This window comes from Eucalyptus grandis, chromosome 8, assembly GCF_016545825.1.
Source record: "Eucalyptus grandis isolate ANBG69807.140 chromosome 8, ASM1654582v1, whole genome shotgun sequence".
In the NCBI taxonomy this organism is placed as follows: Eukaryota; Viridiplantae; Streptophyta; class Magnoliopsida; order Myrtales; family Myrtaceae; genus Eucalyptus; species Eucalyptus grandis.
The window spans coordinates 29,105,548-29,130,206 of NC_052619.1; the positions used below are offsets into that span (position 1 = coordinate 29,105,548).

At 39.3% G+C, this 24,659-nt stretch overlaps 1 protein-coding gene across 1 annotated transcript; it reads right to left on the reverse strand.

Annotated features, from left to right (window-relative positions):
* Window positions 1–5,508: 5,508 nt before the first annotated feature.
* On the reverse strand, window positions 5,509–9,499 carry LOC104414029. Its single transcript, XM_010025019.3, has 3 exons — window positions 8,694–9,499; window positions 8,423–8,586; window positions 5,509–5,956 (listed from the first exon to the last, which is right to left on the reverse strand). Exons 1-3 carry the CDS (start codon window positions 8,959–8,961, stop codon window positions 5,840–5,842), a joined length of 549 nt encoding a protein of 182 aa, XP_010023321.2. The 5' UTR covers window positions 8,962–9,499; the 3' UTR covers window positions 5,509–5,839.
* Window positions 9,500–24,659: the final 15,160 nt, after the last annotated feature.

Consider the following 24,659-nt stretch of genomic DNA (forward strand, 5'->3'; position numbering starts at 1 on the left):
CTAACACTCTCTCAAGTTGAAATGTATATAACAAGTTCCCAACTTGATACTGAGAACCATTGAGAGTCTTAGTGAATGCATCAGCTAACTGATCATTAATCTTAACAGGTGTAGTCCCGATTTCTCGAGACTGTCAATTTTTCTTTTTGAACATAGTGACTGTAAACCTTTATACGTTGCTCCATCCACAGCTTTGGCGTATCGACCCACTGGAGTAGCCGCAGACCAGAGAAATGAGAGGGGCCGGGTGAGGGGAGAAGAGGACGGGTCTTGGGGAGGGTTGTTTTTCCTTTTCTGAAGATGGTAAAATGATATTTTGGGCCGGTTTGGGCCATTCAAATTTCAAGTACTTGAACCCCAAAATATGGGCCCAGCCCCAAAATAAAAATTGATTTTCGGCTCGGTGGGGCGGCCTAGACTATAAGAACTCAAAAGATTATGGTTGATTTGGTAGAGCCGGTCTAGGCTTTCGAGTTACCGGGCAATTTTGCTCACCTCTACTTGACAAAGAGTGTGTGGTCGTAGAACTACCTAACTCAGCATAGTCCCATTTTTCATATCAACTTATGATTGATCACATTGAATAAGACCATGCCCGATGTCTCTTAACCATTTAAAATCACAGGAGCCATGACACGGTGTTGCCACCACACGTTAGGCCGCTTGCCACCATCGATTAGGGGTGATCGATTCCCAGTTCGGTCTGGTTCCACCCAAGAACCGGGAACCGGACCGGGAGGACCGGTTCCCACTTTTCTGGACCGTGGATCATACTGGCTGTCTTGGAACCGAGAACTGGACGGGACCAACCGGTTCGGTCCGGTCCGGTTCCAATGAACCATCACTTGTTTTCATTTCATTTAACAAAATAAATAAATACTAATTACTAGTAAATTAACGCACGAGATTATGATCCGGTCAAGTTTTCTTATTCACTTTGTGACCAACAAAGTGACGCCCTATTAAATTATAAACGTCCAATTTGTGGAAACAAAAATTAAAATCCTGCATCATACTCTATGTCCTTGCACTGTTATGAAACAAAAAAAAAAGAAGCTAAAGATCCACACATTTGAAATATCAGAGAAGTTTTTCTTTCCAAACATATTTCACACACCCACCTTCATTCTCATGAACATAAATGTTATTAGAGAGGCAAAAAACAAAAGGAAAACAGAATCCAAACTCAACAAAAATTCAACACATAGTTTGGCCATTGTTCAATACCATCCATTGGTGAGGCGTTGGGGGTGTCAGGCAAGGCATCGAGCGAGCAAGGGGGAGGGCTTACGGTTTTGAGAGGGAAAGATAGCGAGAATTGCCGCTGAATTGGGTTGTAACATTTGGGAAAATTAAAATTGATGTGATGGCTATTGTACATTAGAGTAGAAACAAAAAAAATAAAAATAAAGAGAGGGGTTTAGCCATTTAGGTTTCAAGAGGGAAAAAGAAAATAAGAATTGCAAAATTTAGAAAAGAAAAACTGATGTGATGCTTACTGTAAAGTGTAGAGAAACGCAAAAAAGGGGATTAGCTTTGAGGAAAAATGAATCTAGTAATGGGTATTGTAAATTGGGTATTGTAAATTAGTATATAAATGGTTGGTTCGGTCTCGTCAGTTCGGTCGATTCGGTTCTAACCTCAAAACTAGAAACCACACCAACCGGTCACCGGTTCCAAAAATAGGAACTTAAGACCGGACCAAGACCCTCTAGAATCACCTGAAACAAACCGGTCCAATCTGGTCTGACCGGTTCTCGATTTGGGCAGTTTTCGTTGCACACCCTCGCCATCGATCACCTTTAAGGGTGTGCAAAAGAATCGGGACCCGCTCGGACCACCTGAAATCGGTGGTTCTTAAGGGAACCGGTTTCCGGTTCAATTTATGGGGTTCCCTGGTTCCAGTTCCAATTTATGGGAACCGGTGGGTACCGGTCTGGTTCCCAGTTCTATGGGCGGATCCATTCGCTCGCATCACCCGAACTAGATCGGTTATATTATAATTATATATTAATTTTTAATATTAAAAAAATTGAAATTAGCAAATCTAAAATTTAGGGCTCCTACTCCATCTCATCTATCTTTAGTTCAAAATCTCTTCGAGCTCCCTCCTCCTCTCCAATTCACCTCCGGATCTACTCATCTCCCTTCGAGTCCTAGTTCGAACTCGGCGAAATAGTTAGTTGATTCTCTTTTCCCCCTCGAACTTGAATTCTCTCTTCATGTCGTCGCCATCCTCATCACCACCTTCGCATTCACTATCACTATTGTCCTCTTCGTTGTTGGGCTTGTCCCACTTCTACCTCCCCTCTTCCTCCTCCCCCTCCTCAGGCATCCCCCAATCATCCTCATTTTTGGGGACAAGGCGAAGTCCAAGTCTAAGAATAGCTCATCGTCCCCATTGTCCTCCCCATTGTCAGTCTTGAGGGAGGAGTAGGAGATGGCGGAGGTGGAGGCGGTGGTGAAGATGGTGGTGGTGGTTGGGATGGAAGTGGCGCGAGGGTTGTGATTGTCGCCGCCGTAGCGCTAGTAGTTAATGAGAATAAAGCTACAATGGTTGGGAGAGATAGAATAAGTAGATGTGAGGAGGGTGAAAAGGGGAAGGCGCGGAGGTTGGACCGGTTTTATGGATCCATTTGGGAATTGGACCGAACCGATGGTCTAGTTCCCAGGTGGATCCATGCAACTAGCGGGTGGTTCCTGGTTCCAATTTTTAGAACTAGTTCTTAGCGGGCGGTTCCCGGTTTTAGGTTAGAAACCACCCACCCAGACCATACACACCCCTAATCACCTTCGCTTCACTCATCACCACCACAAATGCACTAGTCCATTGACAAAGCTCAACCAATGGGTCTCTTTCTCTCATTCTCTCTTTTCATGTAGCTATCTAACCTTGATAGCAATGATTTCTTCCCCATTACTAGATTTATAAAAATAGGTCATAAACCAATTTGTTTACCCAAATTTGATCGGTTGGGTTGTTATATAAATTAATTATATTTAGTAAATGGATCATATATGGATTTATAATGGTCAGGTATAAAATAATATGAGTATTAAATAGATTGACAACTTATTTAGATCCAATTCAACTCTATGACCGTTTCTTCACTTTCTCTCGCCCTCACTCAATCTCACACTCGTTCATTCCGTGCTCTCACTTTAGTTTGGATATGAGTTTTTATAAGAAAATATTTTAGCAATATGGATCGGGTCGTAAATAAGTTGCGTATAGATCAATAGATTTGTATTACTTGAAAATGAGAATAATTACCAAAATAGTCTTAAACCTATTATAATTTTTTCAATACAGTCATAAATATTTTTTTCTGGCCAATTTAGTTTTAAAATTTTTGCAATGCACTAATTCAATCCATTCGGCTAATTTTTTCTAACTAGTGCTGATGTGGACATTGGTCAAGGTCGACTATCTGGCAAACGCTGACCTGAACAATTAATTTTTTCCTTTTCTTTTTTGTCTCCTTCTTCCGAGGTTAACCTTGTTGTCACTAGGCGAGGCTTGCCCTCACTAGTGGTCATGGCTGGGCGAGGCTCTACCTGCCTTTAGGTGAGCCTTGTCGGCCATGGGAAGGTCATGGCCTCCCTCATGGCTGGTGAGGCTTGACCTTTGCTACATCTAGCGAGGGCAAGCCTTGCCGAACCTCTAGTAGCCCTCACCAAAGGCCACATGAGGTCATGGCCTTTGGCGAGGTTGGATCTCGCCCATGGCTGGTGAGGGTTGACCCTTGTCAAATTTGACGAAGGCGAGCCTGGCCAGCCTAACTGGCTGCTTAGGCGAGGTTACCTAGTCGCGGCCAGGCTTCCCTGAGATAGTGAGCCCTGCCCTTGGTTGGCAACCCATTGGAGAAAGGAGAAGGAAATGAAGAAGAAAAAGAAGGAGAAAGATTAAATTTAATATATATTTTAAAAATAAATAAAATATTATTAAAAAATTATCTACATCGGCGTTGGCCAACCGACCGCTATCCATGTCAGGGCCAATTGACGAAAAATAGCCAGATTGACTGAATTAACACAATTGCAAAATTTTTAGGATTGAATTGGCGAAAAAAAAGTTTATGATTAAATTAGAAAAATTACAACAAATTTAGAACTATTTTGTAATTTTCTTCATAAAAATGATCATAATAAATTAAATGGGTCAATTGGATGAGCTAAATCCAACCGGACTTCTGGTTTGATAGGATTACCTATCACAAAAGTTTGATATGTAATCTCCTCTCCTCGTCAATGGAAAAGACACGTAGCTGTCGAGTCTCTCACGCACGCCTGTGTGGTGATGTTGAGCTCAACAAAGATGGAACGGTGACCGAGCGCCCTAGATTAATGGGGAGAGAGAGAGAGAGGAAAAGAGGAGGAATAGGAGAAAGGCTCGGGATCTGGGTGAGGGCTTGATCTTATATGTTGAGCGCAAGCAAATGTCCATTTGTCCAATTTTTATAATCCTCTATATATAAAAAGTAGGGTGAACCCAAGATCACCAAATTATTTGCCTCAATTATTGCATATTCTTTCTAGTATTTATTTGGTATGGCTGTGGCAGTGCCCCATGGTAATTGTATTTTGAAATGTTGTCATTTATGTATGTGGCAGTATACGATTGAAAGCTGCGAAACCTCAAAATTGGTGAGATGACTTCTTAAAAATTGTCATAAGCTGCTGTAACTTTTTTTTTTTTTGGACAATAAGCTGCTGTAACTTCGATGGTGTTAGACTTGTGAGGAGCCTGTCAAACACTTATTAAAACTGCAACTCACCCATCTTTTCATAGCGCAATTGCTAAAAGAAAATTGTACTAAATAGACCCCAGTATTGCTAGTACTTGCAATATCATTGTACTAAACTTCCGACATAAAGACTATTTCACGATATTGATATGGTCTGCCATGTCCACTAATTTTAATTATCTAATCTGCTCTATACTACTATGAATTATGAATTTAGATAGGGATTCCAATAGAAGTCTTTCCCTTTCTTTTCCGTCTGTGAATTGAATGAATAAAAAGATGAAATAAAGAAAAAGAATGAAGAATTCAACTAATGGTTTGGAACAAAGAAATGGAAGAACATGATTCACAAAAATCCATCGATAGGAACTAAAAAGAGATATAAAAGTAGTTCGGATGATTCAATAATATTATTCCATGAATTACACTAATAGGGAAGCACTTCATGGAGCCCATAATGAACGATAAGATTACCACTAGACATATGCTATGCTAACTCTTTATCCGCAAATAAGAATCTCACTGTTACTTAGTCTTAAGTTCTCAAATTTACCTCCAATCTGGATATAGAATGAATTAACGAGTGAGGTGACAACTTCACATGTATATGAAAGGCTTTCCTCATTGATCACGCATTTGAATTATGTCATCAAAAGTAGTTTTGATGTCTTTCTTTAAATGGAGATCTTGGTAAACACGAAATTAACTGATTGATTGATTAATGAAAGGTAGGAATTTATAGAGATTATTGCTATCGAGGTCAACAACCGGAGATTAATTAGGAATCGTCATTGAAGTAGCATCAACCATCACTATCATCCCCACGTTTCAGAAGAGAAAAAGTAAGCGACACATCCTAATCTAATGTATCTATATAACACCAAACGTTGACAATCAAGCATCGCTCCTAAAACGCACTAGAACTCAAAGGTGTGGGGAAAAGAACAGTCACTAGTTCGATTAACAAAGAAAGTGCTAGTTACGACATCGGAGATGGTGAAAAAGTGAACAAAAGTACGGACAACTTTTGGTGGCACTTTGTATTTATTGGACACGGAGAGAGAGAGAGAGAGAGAGAGAGAGAGTATCGTTCAAGATCCAATCTCTGAAATGCTTTGTAAGGCTGGCTTCCACTGCCTACCACCCGTTAGTCCTCTCAGGCTGCCGCTACTGCTGCTTCCCATTTCATCAACCTCCTCCTCCTCCTCCTGCAAATTAAAAATTTGAACCAAAAAAAGAGGAAATAGACAAATTGAAGGCTTGATTAAGCTATGTCAAACGGGATAAAATTAGGATAAATTGCATAAACATCATTGTATTTTGGTGTCTTTCTAATCCCAGTGAGTTATGCATTTTTTACTTTGGTGAAAATAGCCACGTGCATAAGCAATTTCCTCAAGGACCCACTTTGATCAGTTCTAAGTGAATATTTGTAAAAGTCCGAGGGTCGATTCTATCATGTAAAAAAGGACACGTCACTGGATAAAAACGCCAAAGTACAAAGGGCGTTTGAACAACTTGTCTAAAAGTAGAGAAGGGTCACAGCTTGAAAGATCTCATGTAAGGACAAAGATCATGCAAACAGAAGAACCGTGATCATGTCAAGTTAATTTTATATTTCTGATATTCTCCATGAAATTGGCCTCGAACATAAATTGAAAATTTTAGTTGAAAATCGTTCATTCTAATGGCTCAAAGTGTCAAAGAGTAGTGCGAAATATATTTCACATCTTATCACCCGCCCTCACTCAAAAGCTAATTTGGTAACAAACACTCTAAGCTTGCCAATTGGATGTATGTGAGCAAAATAGATATTGCAACTTTGAAGAAAGTGAAATTGAGACCTTTATCTCTGACACAATTATAAAATTATACATTAACATGTTTCTTCTAATTATTGTGTGAAAGTGCGTCTCGAAATATATTTTATTTCTTAACAAAGTTGGTTCCCATCCATTATGGAGCATGTCACGGGTATGGTGGAAGATGAATCGAACCTTAAGATTAATTATTCCAATCATGTGGGTTCATGCGTAAGGAAATGAAATAAGGGTCAACGTGGCCGAAAGAAAGATGGGGTTAGGTTTACTTTATGGACCATCAGAAGAAAAAAAGAAAAAGTCAAGGAAGACAAACCGGACCCACAAAAAAAAAAAAAAATTGCAAAACGAAGTATGACTTGTTAAGTGATTTACTAATTAATTAAAGGATTACTGAGGACGCACGTGAAGATTAGATATTTTAGTCAAGAGAAAAAAGCAATATCGTATGGTGTTGTTCACGTTAGTCTATTTGGATTGCGCATTCAATTTGGATCGTGGGATGCAAAGGGAAAAGTGTGGTCTGTTAGATCTGCTTTGGAAAATCGGTTTTTAATATAGATTATGAATGTTAAAAGAAAGCCACTGACGTGAGGTGGTCAAACTTATATTCGATTAAGAAATAGGTATAATTACCAACACATAAGCTGCAAAACCTTAGCGTGTGTCGAGGAAGGTGACGATGGCTTAGTATCTTAGTAACAATGGCATTAACAAAGATGTGCTATTAACTATTGCTTTTCTCGTATATGTTAAGAGTATAAGATCCACAGAAATTACCACCAACAAAGGAATATTATGCTCTCTAAAGAAAAGTCATATTTTCCAAAAAAAAATTACTATTGGCGAGGGCAATTACGTACCCTGAAGGAAGGTCACGATTAGGGAATTTAGTAGCGGCATGAAAAGAAATTTGCTATTAATTTAGGTAAGACTACTGTCATTTTGAAGAATATTATGAATCATAGGATCCACAAAATTCACGATGATAATAGGGAACCGTGCCATATAAAGACAAAGTACGAAATGATATGTAATGGATGAATTATTAAAGAAAGAAATTAAGAATGTCAAAGGAAAGATAGGATTTATTAGGTGGGGTCCGAACATGAGGAATAAAAAGGAACCAAAGCTTGTATTCCCTGATTTTCGGGTATCCAATGTGGACAGAAATTCACTATTTCTACTTTCTGTTTACGTTACAAACATCAAACAAATACTTTTCGTCATGATCACATTTCCACGTCATCATTTATGCGTAACCCACTAACTAGAGTTTATTTTATCAGGGTTTCTAATCGCTATTAAGTTTAGAAAATTAAGATCCATCATAAGTGTGGTTGGAAATTTGCGTGTCACTACAGCTTCTTTTGTTATATGTAAAATAAGTGATTTGAAAAATATTTTTTCAAAAATAATAATTTATATTACTTATAAAAATGAACAAAATGATTATTCGTTCACAAAAATGTTCGGACATAAATTGTAATTGATGATGAAAATATTTTCCTTCGACTAATTATTTTAATTAATATAAATGAATGTTTTTAAGAAAACATTTTCCAAATCATTTATTTTTTACCAAACAAACACACCTACTTATTGCTTGTTTTCTTAGTTTAGTGCCTTAAGATTCATCTCGATTCACTTATTAAGTAGTTCATGGATGAATATGATAATATTTAATGATTTATATCGGTATTTTTATATAACGAGATTTTAATTTTATTTTTTGTAAAGTGATTTTAGCGAGTAATTTTCGCAAACAAGATTGACAGAAGAGAAGTATCCAGTCCACATAGAAATTTACCAAATGCATGTTATGCGCACTGGAGCTGAGCTTGAGAAAAATACCTTGGTGGACATGCGGTCGTCAGCAGTCACCGAGTCATGCTTCGAACTCGGCCCCCGACTCGTCCTCGACTCTTTCTTCTTCGACTCGACTCCGTCCCCTCCTGATCTTTCCAGCAGCTTCCCCAGCTTCACGCACTTCTTTGCCGCGAACTCCTTCATCACATCTTCCACCAAGCAAAAAAGGAGAAAACCAAACTCCTCAAAAACCAAGAAGGAAAAACATTAAAGCCAAGATAATCCGAGACGGCGCGATGAAGCTCGGCAATATTACCTTCGAAGCTAACGAGCCGATAGACCTGCCCGATGTGCAGAGTGTCGTCAGGCCGCAGGAGCCTGAGCTGCCTCGCCGGCGTGCCGCCGCTCTCGTCCTTCGCCGCCACCGTCTGAGAGGAGGCGGCGATCACCTGCGCGACGTAGTGCCCCGGGTTCGCCGACATGATGTCGTGGGCGCTCACGGACCAGTATATCCTCTCCACCTTGGTCCCCGCCGGGTGGTGGATGGCCACCGCCGCCACCTCTGCTGCTTGGCAGTTCCCCATTCGAACCGAACCGTTTCTTTTCTCTCCTTCTTTCTCAAAAGAGAGAGAGAGAAAAACAATATATCTTGAAACGATATCTTGCGAAATTCAAGAGAATTTCTTTGGGGGGAGTTTCCTAATGATAAGGGGTTGAGAAGAGTTCGTGGATTTTATTAGCTCTGAAGCTGATCGGGAGGGTTCTTGTTTTATCCGATGACGACGGAGAAAACGGAAGAAAGAGAGGTTTTTTCAAAAGGGAAAGAGGAGCGTTGGACAAGGAAAAGTGGAAGTAGGGAAACGAAACTGGAACGAATGAGAAGGAGAGGGAGCGAGAGATGGCGATGGGTGTACGAGGAAATTATCTCCTCAATGGAAAAGAAGAAGAAGAAAGAGAACGACGACAGGTGGTGAGAAGGTGGGAGCGGTGGGATGGGGAGCGTTTGGTGTCTTGTTCTTATATCAGCTTCTGCTTCTGGTAAGAGAAAGATGCATGAAATGAAGAGAGAGAGAGCTCCTTTTCGTTCGTGTGGGCGTTGGAGACGTGTTAGATCTGCAAAACCCACCAGCGATTTCGAGAGTGAGAGAGAGGGTCTTTTTTATCTGACCGAAAAAAGGGAAGTTGTCATTCATACGCAAAACCGAAACATCGATCCGTGATCAGCAATCAGACGACGAGAGATGGGATGGGATGGGATGGGATTGGGATGGTCCCAGTTTCGACAGGAGTAGTGCGGCTGGTGTGGATCCGTATTGGTCAGCGAGAATCGGGTGTATGATCACTATGAGGGAGTTAGGGGGGGTCCTTGGATTCTGGCCATGGAGGACTGAGGTGGAACGTGACCGAAAACGAGACGGCAAATGTCAAAACGAATGGCGTTTTCATCAGGTCTTTAGTCTAAAGTCTATTCCCGCCAGTATCAATCCATGCCGCCGATCGTGGTGGCTAAAGGGGTCAGGACTTTCAACACCTCGCCCAAGGATTAGTCTGCCTTAATTTCGTCCACAATAATAGTTTGGCTATATTGCCAATCCCATTAAGGTGTGTCCACAATATAATCGGGTCGCGTTAGCCGGCTGACACCTAAGTAACAAAATCCGATTAAAATTGGTCGAAAATGATTAAATCGGTACAAAATAAAAAGATTTAAGAATAAATCGGCAAAAAAAAAAAATTTATGACTAAATTGGTAATTTAGTCATAAATTGGCACAAATACAAAAAATTTATGACTTTTTTTAATATTTCTCCCTCTTTGGATTGGTTGGTAACTCATCAATTCTAAGATTTCGAGTGAAGATGATTGTAGCTAGATATGTTAATATATCAAGGTTTGGATTCCCTCTTATCATTTTGAAGGAAAGTATCGATTTCTACTAAGTCGATCCTTAAAAATCTCTTCTTGCGGGAAAGGCCATAGCACTTGCACATAGGAGGGGATGACGATAATGGTGCCATCTTTGGAGGTTTTAAATTATTTCCTAATATTAAATATTTATATCTCAAATTGCTGAACCCCATTCAAGAAGTAGGATGTTGCAACGCTGTTGCTTCTACCAATTTATTTGCAGAAGTTGTGACATATCCAAAGACCCATATGCTGTATCTTTAATTGTTTTATGCATCTCATGTAATCCAACTATACTTGAGGAAAATGCACAATGCTGAACTATTTATAAATGCGGATGATCTTTATTTCCTATGTGAGAGAGAGAGAGAGAGAGAGAGAGAGAGAGAGAGAGTGGTCATGAACATGAAGATTATTTGTGAGGGACGGCACGATGCTTGTGGTAGCAACTCGACGTGGAGGTGATGGCATTGACTTTGTTGGTGGCGGCGATGGTGGATGACACAACAATTGTTGAACAAAATGGCTTAAGAGTACAAGAAGCGAAAGGCGGAAGGATCAACTGATTTAGTGACAATTTAATTGAGTACAATGAAAATTAGGGGTGAGCATGGTATTGTTCAACACGATTTAAAGCCCAAACTAAATCAAACAGTACAAGTATAGTTGGACAAAAACTCTTATTTTGCTCATTGGAACTGAACCAAACTAAAAACTGGTTTCAAACCGAATCAAATCATGATCCAATAGATTGCATTTTACTAAAAAGTTTTCCAATATCGCCACAAGAGAAACACATGTCGATCTTAGCTTCTTGATCCAAATTGAACTACAAAAGTCAAAATTGAACAATAAAGTATAATGTTCTTCGTGATGTAACCTAAAAATTAATAAAAAATGATTGTAAAATCAATAATCCCAACATACACGTCATATATGTAAAATACAGTTTCGAGTTTGATTCTAAACTTTTTTGAGATCAAACCAAATTACAACGTGGTGCAAATCACGAATCATTTTATTTTTGAAAATTGCCTCTTGTAAAGAGAACCAAACCGGTTAAAGTGTTCGGTTTGGTTTTGATTAAACATTTTGAAACGCATTATGCTAACCCATAGTAAGAATTATAGAATAATGGACACAATTCTCTTGTAATCAAGGCAGCAAATGAAAACATCATGTGCAACAGTGGATCACATTGCTTTATAAGTAGTATCAGTGCTTAAACTACAGTGGATGTATGACAGGCAATCGGCTGGTATGCCGTTATCCTAGTGATTAGTAGGTTTTAACCGAAGCCATTATTGCCTGAAAATATGAAGTATCATGTATTAGCATAAGGACTTTTACATGGAGCCGTGATAATGGTTTTCCCACCGGCTGAAGTTAGCATCGGATAAAGAAACATCGCGTCCACTAATATTTTTTGGGAAAATTTCGTTTTCCAAGTCTGGCGAGTAATCTATTTGAACTTTCAAGAATGTCAAATTCGTACCTAAGTTATTGATTTAAGGGAGGAAAGCAATGCATTGAATTCTATAGTTCATGTAAAAGGTGACAATTGATTCCTAACTTTTGATTCGTGCAACAAATCCCGAATCTTTGAATTAAGGCTCCGTTCGTTTCGCGGAAAATATTATGTTTCCAGAAAATATTTTCTGGAAGTCATTTTCAGGAAAATGACTCTATTTTTAGGTGTTCGTAAAAGTCTAAAATTTTAATGGAAAATATTTTCCACCGTTCGTTAGCTCATTGGGAAAATTTATCAAAATTGAATTTTAATATTTTTAAATGACCAAAAAAAATATTTTATTTATTTTATATTTTATTAAAATGATTTTTAATTATATATATTTTTAAAATCGAAATTTTTATTTTTTCTTTTCCTTCCTCTTTCCTCCTTCCTCCTCCTCCTTCTTCCTCCTTCCTCTGCTTCCTCTACCGTCGCCTCCTTCCTCCTCCTTCCTCCTCCTTCCACCGCCGCCACCTCCTTCCTGCCTGACGATGGCCGGCTGCCCAGCGGCCGACCAAGACCCGGTGGCCAGATCCGGCGAGCTCGAGGCTCGGCCGATCTCACCCGAGCTCGCCGGATCTGGCGACAGAGCTCGAGCTCGCCTGGATCGGCGAGCCGCGAGCTCCGCCGCCAGATCCGGCGAGCCGCGAGCTCCGCCGCTAGATCCGCGAGCTCCCGAGCGGCTTCGAACCGTGAGATCATCTTAGCCGCGACCTCATCTTAGCCGCGAGCTCCCGAGCGGCTTCGAACCACCGGGGAAGCGGAGCGCCGCGGCGGCGGCGGCGGCGCCGCGGCCGGAGCAAGCGGGCAGGAGCGGCCGGGGAGGGCGGAGAATGAGGGATGCTTCGAACCGCGAGATCATCTTAGCCACGACCTCATCTTAGCCGCGAGCTCCCGAGCGGCTTCGAACCACCGGGAAGCGGAGCGCCGCGGCGGTGGCGGCGGCGCCGCGGCCGGAGCAAGCGGGCAGGAGCGGCCGGGGAGGTCGGAGAATGAGGATGCTTTGCCCATCGTCGGCATCGAAGGAAGAGGAGGAGATCAGAAACCCTAAGCGAGAGTGCAAAAATGAGAAGGAAAAACTCGCGCGAGGGCAAGCGTGAGAGTTGAGGAAAATGTTTTCCTCTTTTCAAAAGAGGAAAACATTTTCCTCAAAGTAAAGAAGGAATTTTCCGTTGACCGGAAAATATTTTCCTTGACCATGGATTTTCCGTCCACCGAACACCGGAAATTCAGGAAAATATTTTCGGAAGTTATTTTCAGCGAAACGAACGGGCTAAATTACCAAGTCTTTTCGGTGAATAGTATCCAAAATTTGCTTAAGAGAAAATGAAATTTAGTTTTTTCGGACTTCCTTAAATGTTTAAAATTTGATCGCACCAAACAAAAGTTTAATAACTCGATTTTATTTTTGTATTACAGGTTTTGGACTTGATTGTATCAATTTAAAGTTGAAGACATAATTATGTTTCGTCCATGTAATTTAGGATTTATGATTTGATTTTCCCTTTAATTTAACACCTTGTCCAATTATATGTCTTTTGTTAGGCCTCCATTTGTGTGATGCTCGTTTTGAGATCCATACTCACCAAAATATGCTCTAGTGGGAAAAAATAAATTAATGAAAAAATAATACAAATGATCCTTATACTTTAACTCAATGTCCAATGTGATCATTGAACTTTAAATTGTTCGATGTAGTCCCTAGACTTTTGGTGCATGTTTAATTTAATCTCTAAACTACCATATTGAATAAATTAAAAGTTCAAGGACTAAATTGAATATATATAAAATGTATAGGGACCACATTGAATAAATTGAAAGCTTATATATCACATTACACATTAGGCTAAACGTCAAGAATCATTTGTGTCGTTATCCCTAATTTAATCAAATCTTATATTTTGAAATCTTAGAAAGAGAAAAGGGTATATTTTGATTTTTAACACAACCAGATAGATTAAACTTGGGTTGTTTACAAGTTTCACTGCTCTTTTTTTTTTTTTTTTTTTTATATATATATATTTTCGGGATGACATATCCAAACATTAGGTTCTATACGAATGCACGTAAAGCGCCTCGTCTACGTTGAATTTGAACATGACAATCTGATTAGGCACAAAAAGAGCACACCCATAAATTTTATGCACTTATTACATTTCGATTGGTTAATAACTTATTCTGAGCAAGACGGGGTTCATAGCACTAGTGGCATGTCATGATTTATGATGGATCACCGAAGATACCTTTTGCCTTGTTGATTTTAATCGATTGTATCGATTATGATAGACGTGGAGGACGTGATTTTGAAGGGATCCAGGCATGCTTGAATAGCTACTTTGGTGTGGTTGTACACGGTTAGTGATGTTCGAAAAATCAAATCTATGTGTAACACGATGGAATTGTATAACTCCAACTCCTATTTAAGTTATTACTACCATCTTATTCGATCGTGAACTTAGCAAGGTGCATAAAGATGGTACACTCATTATTTTAGTGGGTCATCCGACACCACCCAAACATTTAATTCATCAATTATGTATCTATCGATGTTTCTTTGTCATTAGAAAAAAGAAATATGCCACAGGTATATTTTGCTAGAAAATAAATGATTTGGAAAATATTTTCCTAAAATAATTTTTATATCATTTACAAAAATAAATAAATGGAAAATATTTAGAAATAAACATATGTTGATAATGAATATTTTTATCAACTAATTATTTCAAGTAATTATGTTACCATTTTTAGAAAAATATTTTTCAAATCATTTATTTTTCGCGATCTAAATGGAGTTACAAACAAAATCCATCGGTAAAACAAAACATAAATGGATTTTCCATTTATTATTAAGATGTATATGATATACATGACATACAGCCCAAAACCACAAAAAAAAGTCAAATTTGACTCATTAAGAGTAAACGTGCGTTTCGACCCAAAAAAAGAAGAAGAGTATGTGCGTGCAACCAAAAGGCTTATGTCTGAAATAACTCTGAGCTATAACTCAAGCTTCATAAAGGGCGACAAGTCAATCTTCAAAATCCAGATTAGCTCGAGATACAACAAATTGCTTACTTTAGGATGCATTTGTTTCACAGAAAATGAATAATTTGAAAAATATTTTTCTAAATATGATCGTTTGTTTACTTATACAAATGAATGATCGAAAAGTTATTAATCATCCATAAAAATATTTAAATATACATTGTTATTGATAATGAATGTATTATTCATTAGCTAATTATTTCAAGCTATAAAAGTAGTCATTTTAAGATTTTTTTTTAAATTGTTCATTCTTCGTAAAACAAATGGAGCCTAAGCCATGATCACAACTCCAAAAATTGTTCCTGCATTCAAATTAAGAATCTTAGGAACCAATGTTTAGTAGTTTTTTACCCAAATGACATCTAAGGCTTCCTTTATTTCACGAAGATTCAATGGTTTGAATAACGATTTCTTAAAAATGATAATTTGTATCACTCATAAAAATGAACAATGAAAATTATGTTCATGTTCATGAAAATATTTATACATAAATTGTTGTCGATAATGAAATTTTTTTCATTGACTAATTATTTGGGTGGCACAAATAATTATTTTTAAGAATATTTCTTTCAAATCACTCATTTTTTATAAAATGAACAAAGTTTAAGAGAACCCAATGCTAATGAACCACTCGGATTAGACCACGAGCCTATTTGTGCAGCTTTTCCATAGCCATTACAATTGTAAAAATCGATGTGGCAACTTTTATGAGGTGTTTAGCATGTACTTTATAGCTGCGGTATCCTTACATTGTGCGCGGGTTGAGATTTCGATCCCTCTGTCGTATAGGATTGTGGTTGATAATCCTCGTACGCATTTGAGTACGTATTACAACCCTCACATGCAAATTAGACTTCATTTAGAGCATCATTACATAAAGCGAAAATGACACAAAATGATTTTTGAACTTAAGCATTGTGCAATATGATTTATGAACTTTTAATTTGTTAAATATGATTTCTTAGTCTCTAGACTTTTGATACATATTTAATTTAATTTCTAAAATATATAAAAATGTTTAATGTTCATTAAACCTTAGGCTAGCAACACGCAATGGCAAGAGACTCTCACCTCGTCTAGGCGAGGGCATTGTGACCCTTGTTGACCTCAGGCAAAGGTCTTCGTGCCCTTGCTAACCTTAGGCAAGGCGGGCCTCACTTGGATGAGAGACACCGTTGTCAGCCCAAGGTTCGAAAAAAAGGAAGAAAATAAAACAAGTAGAAAAAAAATTAAAAAGTTATACAAAGATAAAAAAATATAAAATATAAAAATTATTCACATCGGCATTGACTATGCCATGTATGATGGTTGGCATTAACTATAACACAATGTTGACAATTCAAGGTTAATATTGGTTGAGAAGACTAGATTGGCAAAATTTTCAAAGTGTTTAAAACTAAATTGACAAATTGTCATAAGGTCTTGAATTAAATTGGAACAATTGAAATATCTAAGACCGAATTGTTAAATTATCAAAAGGTTTAGAATTAAATTTGCTAAATTGAATGGTTTAAGATTGAATTGACACAAGTGCAATAGGTGTAGGTTTTTTTTTTTGGTAATTTCCTCCATTCTAAGAATAAATACTAATGAACTCAAAAATCAAATAGATTGGTATATCCAAATGTTAAATAAAACTTGTACGAGCATGCAAGGGAACAAAATCATGACTCGATTCGACTATGGATAACTCTTTCAAGAAATTAAGTCTTTTGAATGATATGACTCGAATGATTATGATGATGGTCGTTTTTTTTCTTTTTTTGGTCGATAATACTGCTTTCATTCATTCATTAAACGCTGGCTTTACATGAAAGGATAAGTTGGACTCAGAACACAAAATAGTCCGGAGGGGATTGGGGGGATTTCGCTTCCATGTTGAGGGGAGTATTTTACGTTGAAACACCTTTGCAACCCAGTCCACGGCGCAGTTCGCTTCTCTCGAGCGGTATGCAATACTTGCATTTGTCAGCTGGGCTAGATGTAGTTGACATTCCTTTACTTGGTCCTTCATGGCCCATGGCGCCTCTTCCCAACCTAGAATCGATTGAACTAAAGTGCGACAATCACTTTCGCAAAGTACACGCCTTCTATGTTCATGTACTTGCCCCACTTGCTTCTCTTCTATCTATTTCAGCATGTATAATCCATGGAGCAAAGCTAGGGTTTCTGCTTGCAAAGATGAAGAGGTGTATACTTCTGTAGCGAAGCCATCGACAATGATTCCATTGGAATCCCGTAGCATACCTGCAATCGAACTGGGCGCGTCTCCTTCCACCCTCGAGCAGTCCACATTTAGCTTCAGATCTCGGTCTTTCGGAGCTATCCACTTCACAAGTAAGTTCGCCATTCCTATTGTCTCTTTTCTCTTGCTTGGGTTCCCACACTGATAAGTACGGTTTTATGCGAGGGATGTTTCAATTATCGCCTCTATTTGGGATTTCCTACCCCGAAAGACTTGGTTATTCCTGTTTTTCCAGATTTGCCAAAGTATCTCCGCAACTATTTCTTCGGTAGGTGAGTTTAGCTTTGTTTTCAAAGAATTCCGCCAACCACTTATCCATTCTAGTAACCTTTTGTGTGATGTGGCTGAGGTTTAATCTTGGATTTGACCATAATTTGTGGACTGTTTTGCAGAAAACGAATGTATGCTCAACTGTTTCAGGGTATTTTGAACAGAAAGAGCAAAACGGGTCGGGTAAGATGTTTCTTTGGTAGAGTTTTTCTTTTGTTGGCACTGCATCCTGACATATACTCCATAGAAAAATTTTCAGTATGGGGGGAATTGAGAGATTCCATATTTTTGTCCATAGGACTCGGGGTGGTTGGTATGAAGATGACGCTCTGTTTGTGTCCTGTTTTGAGGATTTGATATAGACTCTGTTATAACCATTTTTTACTGTGTACTTCCTATTCTTGTTGCCTATCCATATCATTTGATCTGACTTTTTCTGCAAGGCGATAGGGATAGCTAGAATTTCATTTGCAATTTTCCTTTCAAACATATGGTTCAACATCAATTCTTTCCATTCCTTGCGTTCCTCATCTATTAATTCAGCCACCATTTGAGGATCGTCCGTGTCACGCCCCGAACCTCAAGCGTGCCAACATTCCACCATGGTCATGCAAATGTGACATTCCTAGGTAGTGTCGTCAACCCCATTCATTTCTTAATGTGTAAACGGAATGTATTATAAAACCTCTGACAATAAAATATGAGATAGAAAAACAGGAAGCAAAATCACAACATAACACTTTCATAATTCAATAGAATTACAAACAGAGGTCTATGACCAAAAGTCTACAAAATACCGGCTCTTAAAAAAGAACCGTCTTACGACCTACAAGTCGAACACGTTTTCCAATCCTTATGACTTCACTGCAACTCTCAAAGCCAACTCATCTCATAACCTTGATTTCATTCAATAATTATTTATATCATGAATTATATGAAATGAATAAATAGATTCCAATCAAGCGAGGACATAAGGAACTGAGCTACTCGGCTCTATTTGTTATAAACTTGGTTCCTTCATTTACACGTGGGGAAGATGAGATTGAGAGGGGAATTTCTACAAAAACACCATATACTACAAACACTAACTACATTTGTTATGTACATGTTGTTAAACAACTAAAACCAAAAATCCTCCCCACGTTCGGCACCTCTCTACACCTCCTACTCCCGCAGAACTACCACCCTGCCCCGGCCCATCATCATACAGCTGCAAGGGTCCCACCAACCGTCCATCAACCCGAGCGTAAAGGGCCACGAAGACCATGTAAGCCGGTTAGGCGCCCCCTCTGTGTCTATTGTCAAACATTGTCATTTGACAAACACAACTCCCGGGAAATGGTGGCAAGTCCTCTTGCCGCCAAACAAAGTCAGCGGGGGAGCCGTAGAGGATGGTTGTCATGGCAGCAGGCGGGGTAGGCGGTGCAGTCGACATCTTCTACTCTGAAGAAACAACAAATTAACAAGTGTGAGTTTTTAAAATAAAAACTCAGCAAGTGAGCGGTTAGTCCTAACTTGGATTGGCAAAAAAAAAACAGTGCAAATAAGTAAACAAAACATCAAGTTATTGAATCCACAGAAACCCAGCTACAACCATCACCCGGGGAGACGCACTCCACCCCGAACCCCTCGCACCCAACCTGGCATCACGAGGTCCCCGAGAAGCTGTTCAACTCTTCTCGGACCTCTCTGGAGAGAATACCATTACTTCTTTCCATCCCTCTCCAGGCATCCCGACACCCGGGGTCTCACATTAGCTCAATAGCCAATCATACATTCATAGTTCCCCTTGTTACAGCACCAACAATCTCAGCCAAATAAGGATCCAATACAAAAGACAACCACTAACACATATACTCGGATCAAGAAATCTATGAACAAAAAGGAGCAGTTTTATTTGCAGACATAAAAAGTACATCAATCCTTATCAGAATATTACGAAATTTTGACACGTTATTGATAAGATCTAAAGGAACAAATCTCAAGAAGAACTCTAAGTCAGATTCCATAGTCACAGAGGTTAAAACTTCAATTTTCTTCCTACCCAACATTCTGTAAAATTCCAGATTTCACATTTTTGTAGGAAAATTATTTCGAGGGTCATACTTTGTTCGTTTTCTCTGAATTTTGAATATGTTATTCATGAAGGTGTGCTCTAAAATTTTCATCAAGGGTTCGAAATCAAATTGTGGTCAGATAATTACAGAAAAATTAAAACGTCGACTGAGGTCACACTGATTTTCACAAACACAGGTCATTAGTTCACAAAACTCCTCCTATCATTATGCTCTCTGTCCATACACACGGTACACCTTACCACAGCATGATTATCGCCAAGATTCCTCATGGTCAGAATCTCAAATTCATTTGGTTTTACTTGCAAGTTCAAAAATCCAGCACTCACACTTCATGAAATTCGGAATCCAGCACATGCACCTTATCCACAACCAGATTTTCTTGATCTAACACCTTCCTACATATCAAAGACTCCACATACAGCTCAAGAGAAATTTTGAAGCTACACTCCCAACTTCCAGATTTTCAAAGATTGGTTTGTGCAAAGATTTATAATTTTGGAAGGTACCAAAAGTATTTTCTTTTCCTTTTTGAATCATTGATAAGGGTGCCTCGGTAAGTAAAATTTCAGCAAGGGTCGGAGGTTTTTCCAAATCAGTTTATAGTCAGATTTTGTTCAAAAGACAATAACAATTTCAAAAACTCCTGTGGTAAACCGAGATATCAACCCGACCTTCCCTGGTTTGGACAGCTTGATACACAATTCGAAAATATTGAAAGCATCGTGAAATTTTTAAGACACTTGAAGCTAGTACCATAGTAAATAAAGTTTCAGAACACAAGTCAGGAGGTTTTTCCTTTCCAAATCCAAAACAATGGCTGAATTCTCCAAGATTTCTTAGTTGCCAAAATCTGTTTTGGTTAAAATTCAAAGAAATCAAACACATGCCTGAGAAATCCAACCATTTCATCAATCCTTCAACCTCACAACAATCTCAGTTGCTCAATAAACCATCACTCAACATCAAAATCCAATCACCCAGCCTATCAATACATTTTCTAAGACAGCAACAGTATCAGAACAGGGATGGAGAGCGCACGCACAGATGATTTCCTCTGTTTTACCCATCAAACCGCAACCGGTTTTCACCATCCACCAATCTCAACCATGAACATGGCTTTTCTATTCATCCCTTGCATCCCCCAATCGCAGCTAACTAACCCTAACCCCACATGCAACACCAAGCGAGCCAAATCGGGACGGAAGACCAGAAACAGCCCACTTGCCTGGATACTTCGCCGATGGGAAGGGAAAGAGACGCGGACGCTAGCTCATCGAATCCTTGATTGCAGCAACGTCGCTACTTGATGATGGCGGCTGGTCTGAGGGGCTGAGATGGGTGGGCTCGGTGGAGACGAACAAAAGCGAGAGGAAAAAAAGCAAGGTGTCTCGGTAGAGAAGACGCGGATGGGTTTGTTCGCTGAGAGAGAGAGAGAAGAGATGCGTGTAATTCCCCCTCTTTTCTTCAACACACCCGGATGCTACTAGAGCAAACAAGCCTTGAATTTTCTTTTTTTTTTTTTTTTTTTTGATTTATTTTTCTAGGTTATTACTATTCTATTTATTATTTTTCTAGGTTATTACTATTCTATACATATATATATATATATATATATATATATATATATATATGTATAAAATCTTTAATATGCTCAATCTACTACTATTGAAATTTTTTGGGCGTCACACAACCAAAGTAATCTGGCCGCTCCGTCCACCAGAGACCTGAAATTTTAATCCCACAACTGGGATGAGACATTGGGTTTAGAAAGAAAATACATCTCGGGTGGCCTAGTCACATTACGTAAGACTTACCTCGTCTTAATTTCTTCTTGCAGATTAGCACAATTTGAATCACACAATCTCAGGTAGTAATAATAATTCAAACAATTGGAACAGCATCACTTTCATATAAATTACAATCACATTTAACACACATTCCAATTATTATTCACTACCACACAAGGGCATAGCCTACTCGCAGTTCGGCTATCTACTGACATTAATGCTAGGCATCGCCTCCCCTCTTGGAGCGCGGCTTCGTCATTACGTCAACGGCATTCCTGAAGGAGCATGGGTCCAGTTGGCCTAGCCTCTACTACGACCCGAGTCACGTCACTCTGTTGACGGTATTTCTAAAGGAATAAATGTTCAGTTGGCGTAGCCACTACCGTGACCAAGTCTTTCAACCAAAGACACGACAATTCAATAATCAATTGCACAAATCATCACTCAATTTGCAATATCTAATCATCAAATTCATAATTTGAATACACAATAGCGATCATCATGAAATTTTGAGAATTTAGGGTCCCGAAATAATTTTCGGAATTTATTAAATAATTAAATTTATTCCGAAAATTAATTAAATAATAATATTTTAATAATTTCGAAATAATAAAATAATATTAAATTATAAAATTATTTCGAAATATTTATTTATTCCAAAAGTAATTCATTTATATCAAATCACCATTATACTAATATAAACATCAACTTAATCTTAACTAAACATACTTTAAATTAAACCAACCTCTTAATCTAATTCACAATTAAATAAACTAAAATAATCACTTAAGTTTACTTAACTTAGACTAAGCACACTTAGGATATCATTAACCATCTAATTAAGATTTAGTGAGTTAAACTCACTCGATTAACAAGTCGAGCGGACCAAAACGACGGGGATGCCGAGGGGAACAACTTTTCTCAAAGCGGGCCAAGCATCCGGGGCTGGGAAGATGGCCAAAACGGGCCAAAATCGAGCTAGCATACCCATTTTTTTGCTCACTGATGGTTGCTGGTTGGGGGCGGATCCGGCGCTGGTTGAGGTGAGCAAGGGTCGAGAGGAGCTGAGGGACAGTCCCGGCGGTTGAGGAAGGGGTGCACGGTGGCTCACGGCGGTGGAGACGAGCTCGGCGGTTCTTGGAACGCACGGACCGAGGCTGAGACGCAGTTGGGCGTTAGCCAAGCGTGGGCAAGCGCGGGCAGCGGTGGAGCATGAGACGACGAGCGATGACGGCGACTTCGGCTGCGGTGCGCGGTGGTGAGGCCTCAATGGCGAGCTGGCTTTGTTGGTCTTCAACTTGCAGGGGCGTCGAACAACAAGGGAATGGAGGAGAGAGATGGAGATGCAAGCGGGTAGGGCGAGCGGTGAGGTGAGGGGCTGCGACGGCATGCAACGGCAGTGAATGGTGGAGGTGTGCGGCTTCTCCGGCTTCGCTGGTTGCTGGGTTTCGTCAAGCAGCAAGAAAGGAGATGGAGAGAGGAGCATGACTGGAGATGGAGATGGGAGAACCGGTTCCTCCCTCTCTCTCTCTCTCTCTCTCTCTCTCTCTCTCTCTCTCTTAGGTCACTCAAACACATGGCCCACCATGACCTCACATGAGGTCATCTTCCACTCACACTAAGCTTCCACAACTATCTTCAATGGGTCCAATTTCTTTTCGCCGTGGCATGAAATCTTGTATCAATTTCATTCAATTGTCTTCTAATTGAACCAAATTAAAGTCCATAAAATTAATCCAATGTCACCACACTTCAATTCACATCTTCACTTATCCATAGAACCAACTTAAGTCTCACAAGTACGACCAAAGGTGGGCCTACTAATTTCTCGAGCCAAATTAGCCATTCTTTGATTTAATTGTTGAAAAATTCTAATTACATGAAAAATATTCATATTCCTAAAATGATTTGTGACACATCCTGACTTCCAATTTCTGAATTCGATTTCAATTTCACGGTTAATTTCACTTTGGCATGATACTAGCACGTCTTGATCTACCGGGTAGCTTTTAAAAATTTCGTGCATTTAACCTATGGTTGATCAATCCAAGCCACAATGTACATCTTTGACACATTGGCGACTCTCGGTTGTCGGGATAATCTCAAGGTTTCAAACACGGACACAGGGTATCAAAATGATAGAAAAGCCGGTCCAGTGCCGATCGACAAGAATTGTGCGATTTGGTGGAATCACCCACACTCGATCACATGCCTTTATCAAGTCGACCTATCTCCAGTTTCTAATTGATTTTTAATTGTGTTGTAATGACCCTTGCATATTAACTTGGTCGAAATGTCATTTCCTGATCAAATTCTCGAGTTAAAATTTCTTAACGGCTTCACCTGATAGACTAGTTAACCCATGAGTGATCAGTTCAGGGAAAAGAATTATATGCGTGTCAACGAAATGCCCGTCTCAATTTATTGAAAATAGAATTAGAAAATCGGGATGTCACAATCCGTGTTTTCAGGACCTCTTATCACTCCTTAGGGCAGCCAGTGATCTTGACGGATATTAATGGATTTCCCGTCATCCACAACCCATCTTAATTCTGGTTCAATGGCTTCCCGTCCCATTAAAATGCTTTGCCATCCCCAAGATGGTCTCTGACCTCGTTTTGTGTTCCAAAAGTTTCCATTAGGGAAGTATATGCCTCTCAAGATTTGGCTCCATAAGGCTGAAGGGGATTGGGATAATCGCCACGCCTGCTTTCCCAACAATGCTTTGTTGAAAGTGATTAAATCTTTAAAACCTAGACCTCCCCTATCTTTTTTGGATTTTAGAACCTCTCATTTCTTCTAGTGCATGCCTTTCTTGGCTTCATTTTGCTTCCACCAAAATGCTGCAATTCTTTGTTCAATGGCTCAACAAACCTAAAATAGGAATCTTGAATATGGACATTGCATATTGTGGTAATGCTTGCACAACATTTTTGATCAAAATTTCTTTTCCAGCTTTAGACAAATATTTTTCTTTCCATCCCGCTAGCTTCATATTTACTCTTGCCAATATCCATGCGAACATCTCTTTTTTTGTTTCACCCCAATCGAATGGTATTCCAAGGTATTTATCGATCCTATCAATGCTTGGCACTTGCATCTCTTGGGCCATATTCCTTTTCAACTCCGGTGGACAGCCATTGCTAAAAACATGCATGACTTATTCAGATTAATCGTTTGACCCGTTGCGTAGCAATATTGATTTAGAATAGCCCCCAAGCTTTGACACTCTCTAACAGTCCCATCCATAAAGAAAATAGCATCATTAGAAAATAGCAAGTGGGATAGCGTAGGGGAATACCTGCTTAATTTTATCCCTTTAATACTTCCAACCTCCATGGCTTTATGCAGCATCCTTGAGAGCACATTATCTGTCAATATAAATAAGTAGGGGGATAGGGGGTCTCCTTGTCGGATCCCTCGTGTAGGTGAGAAG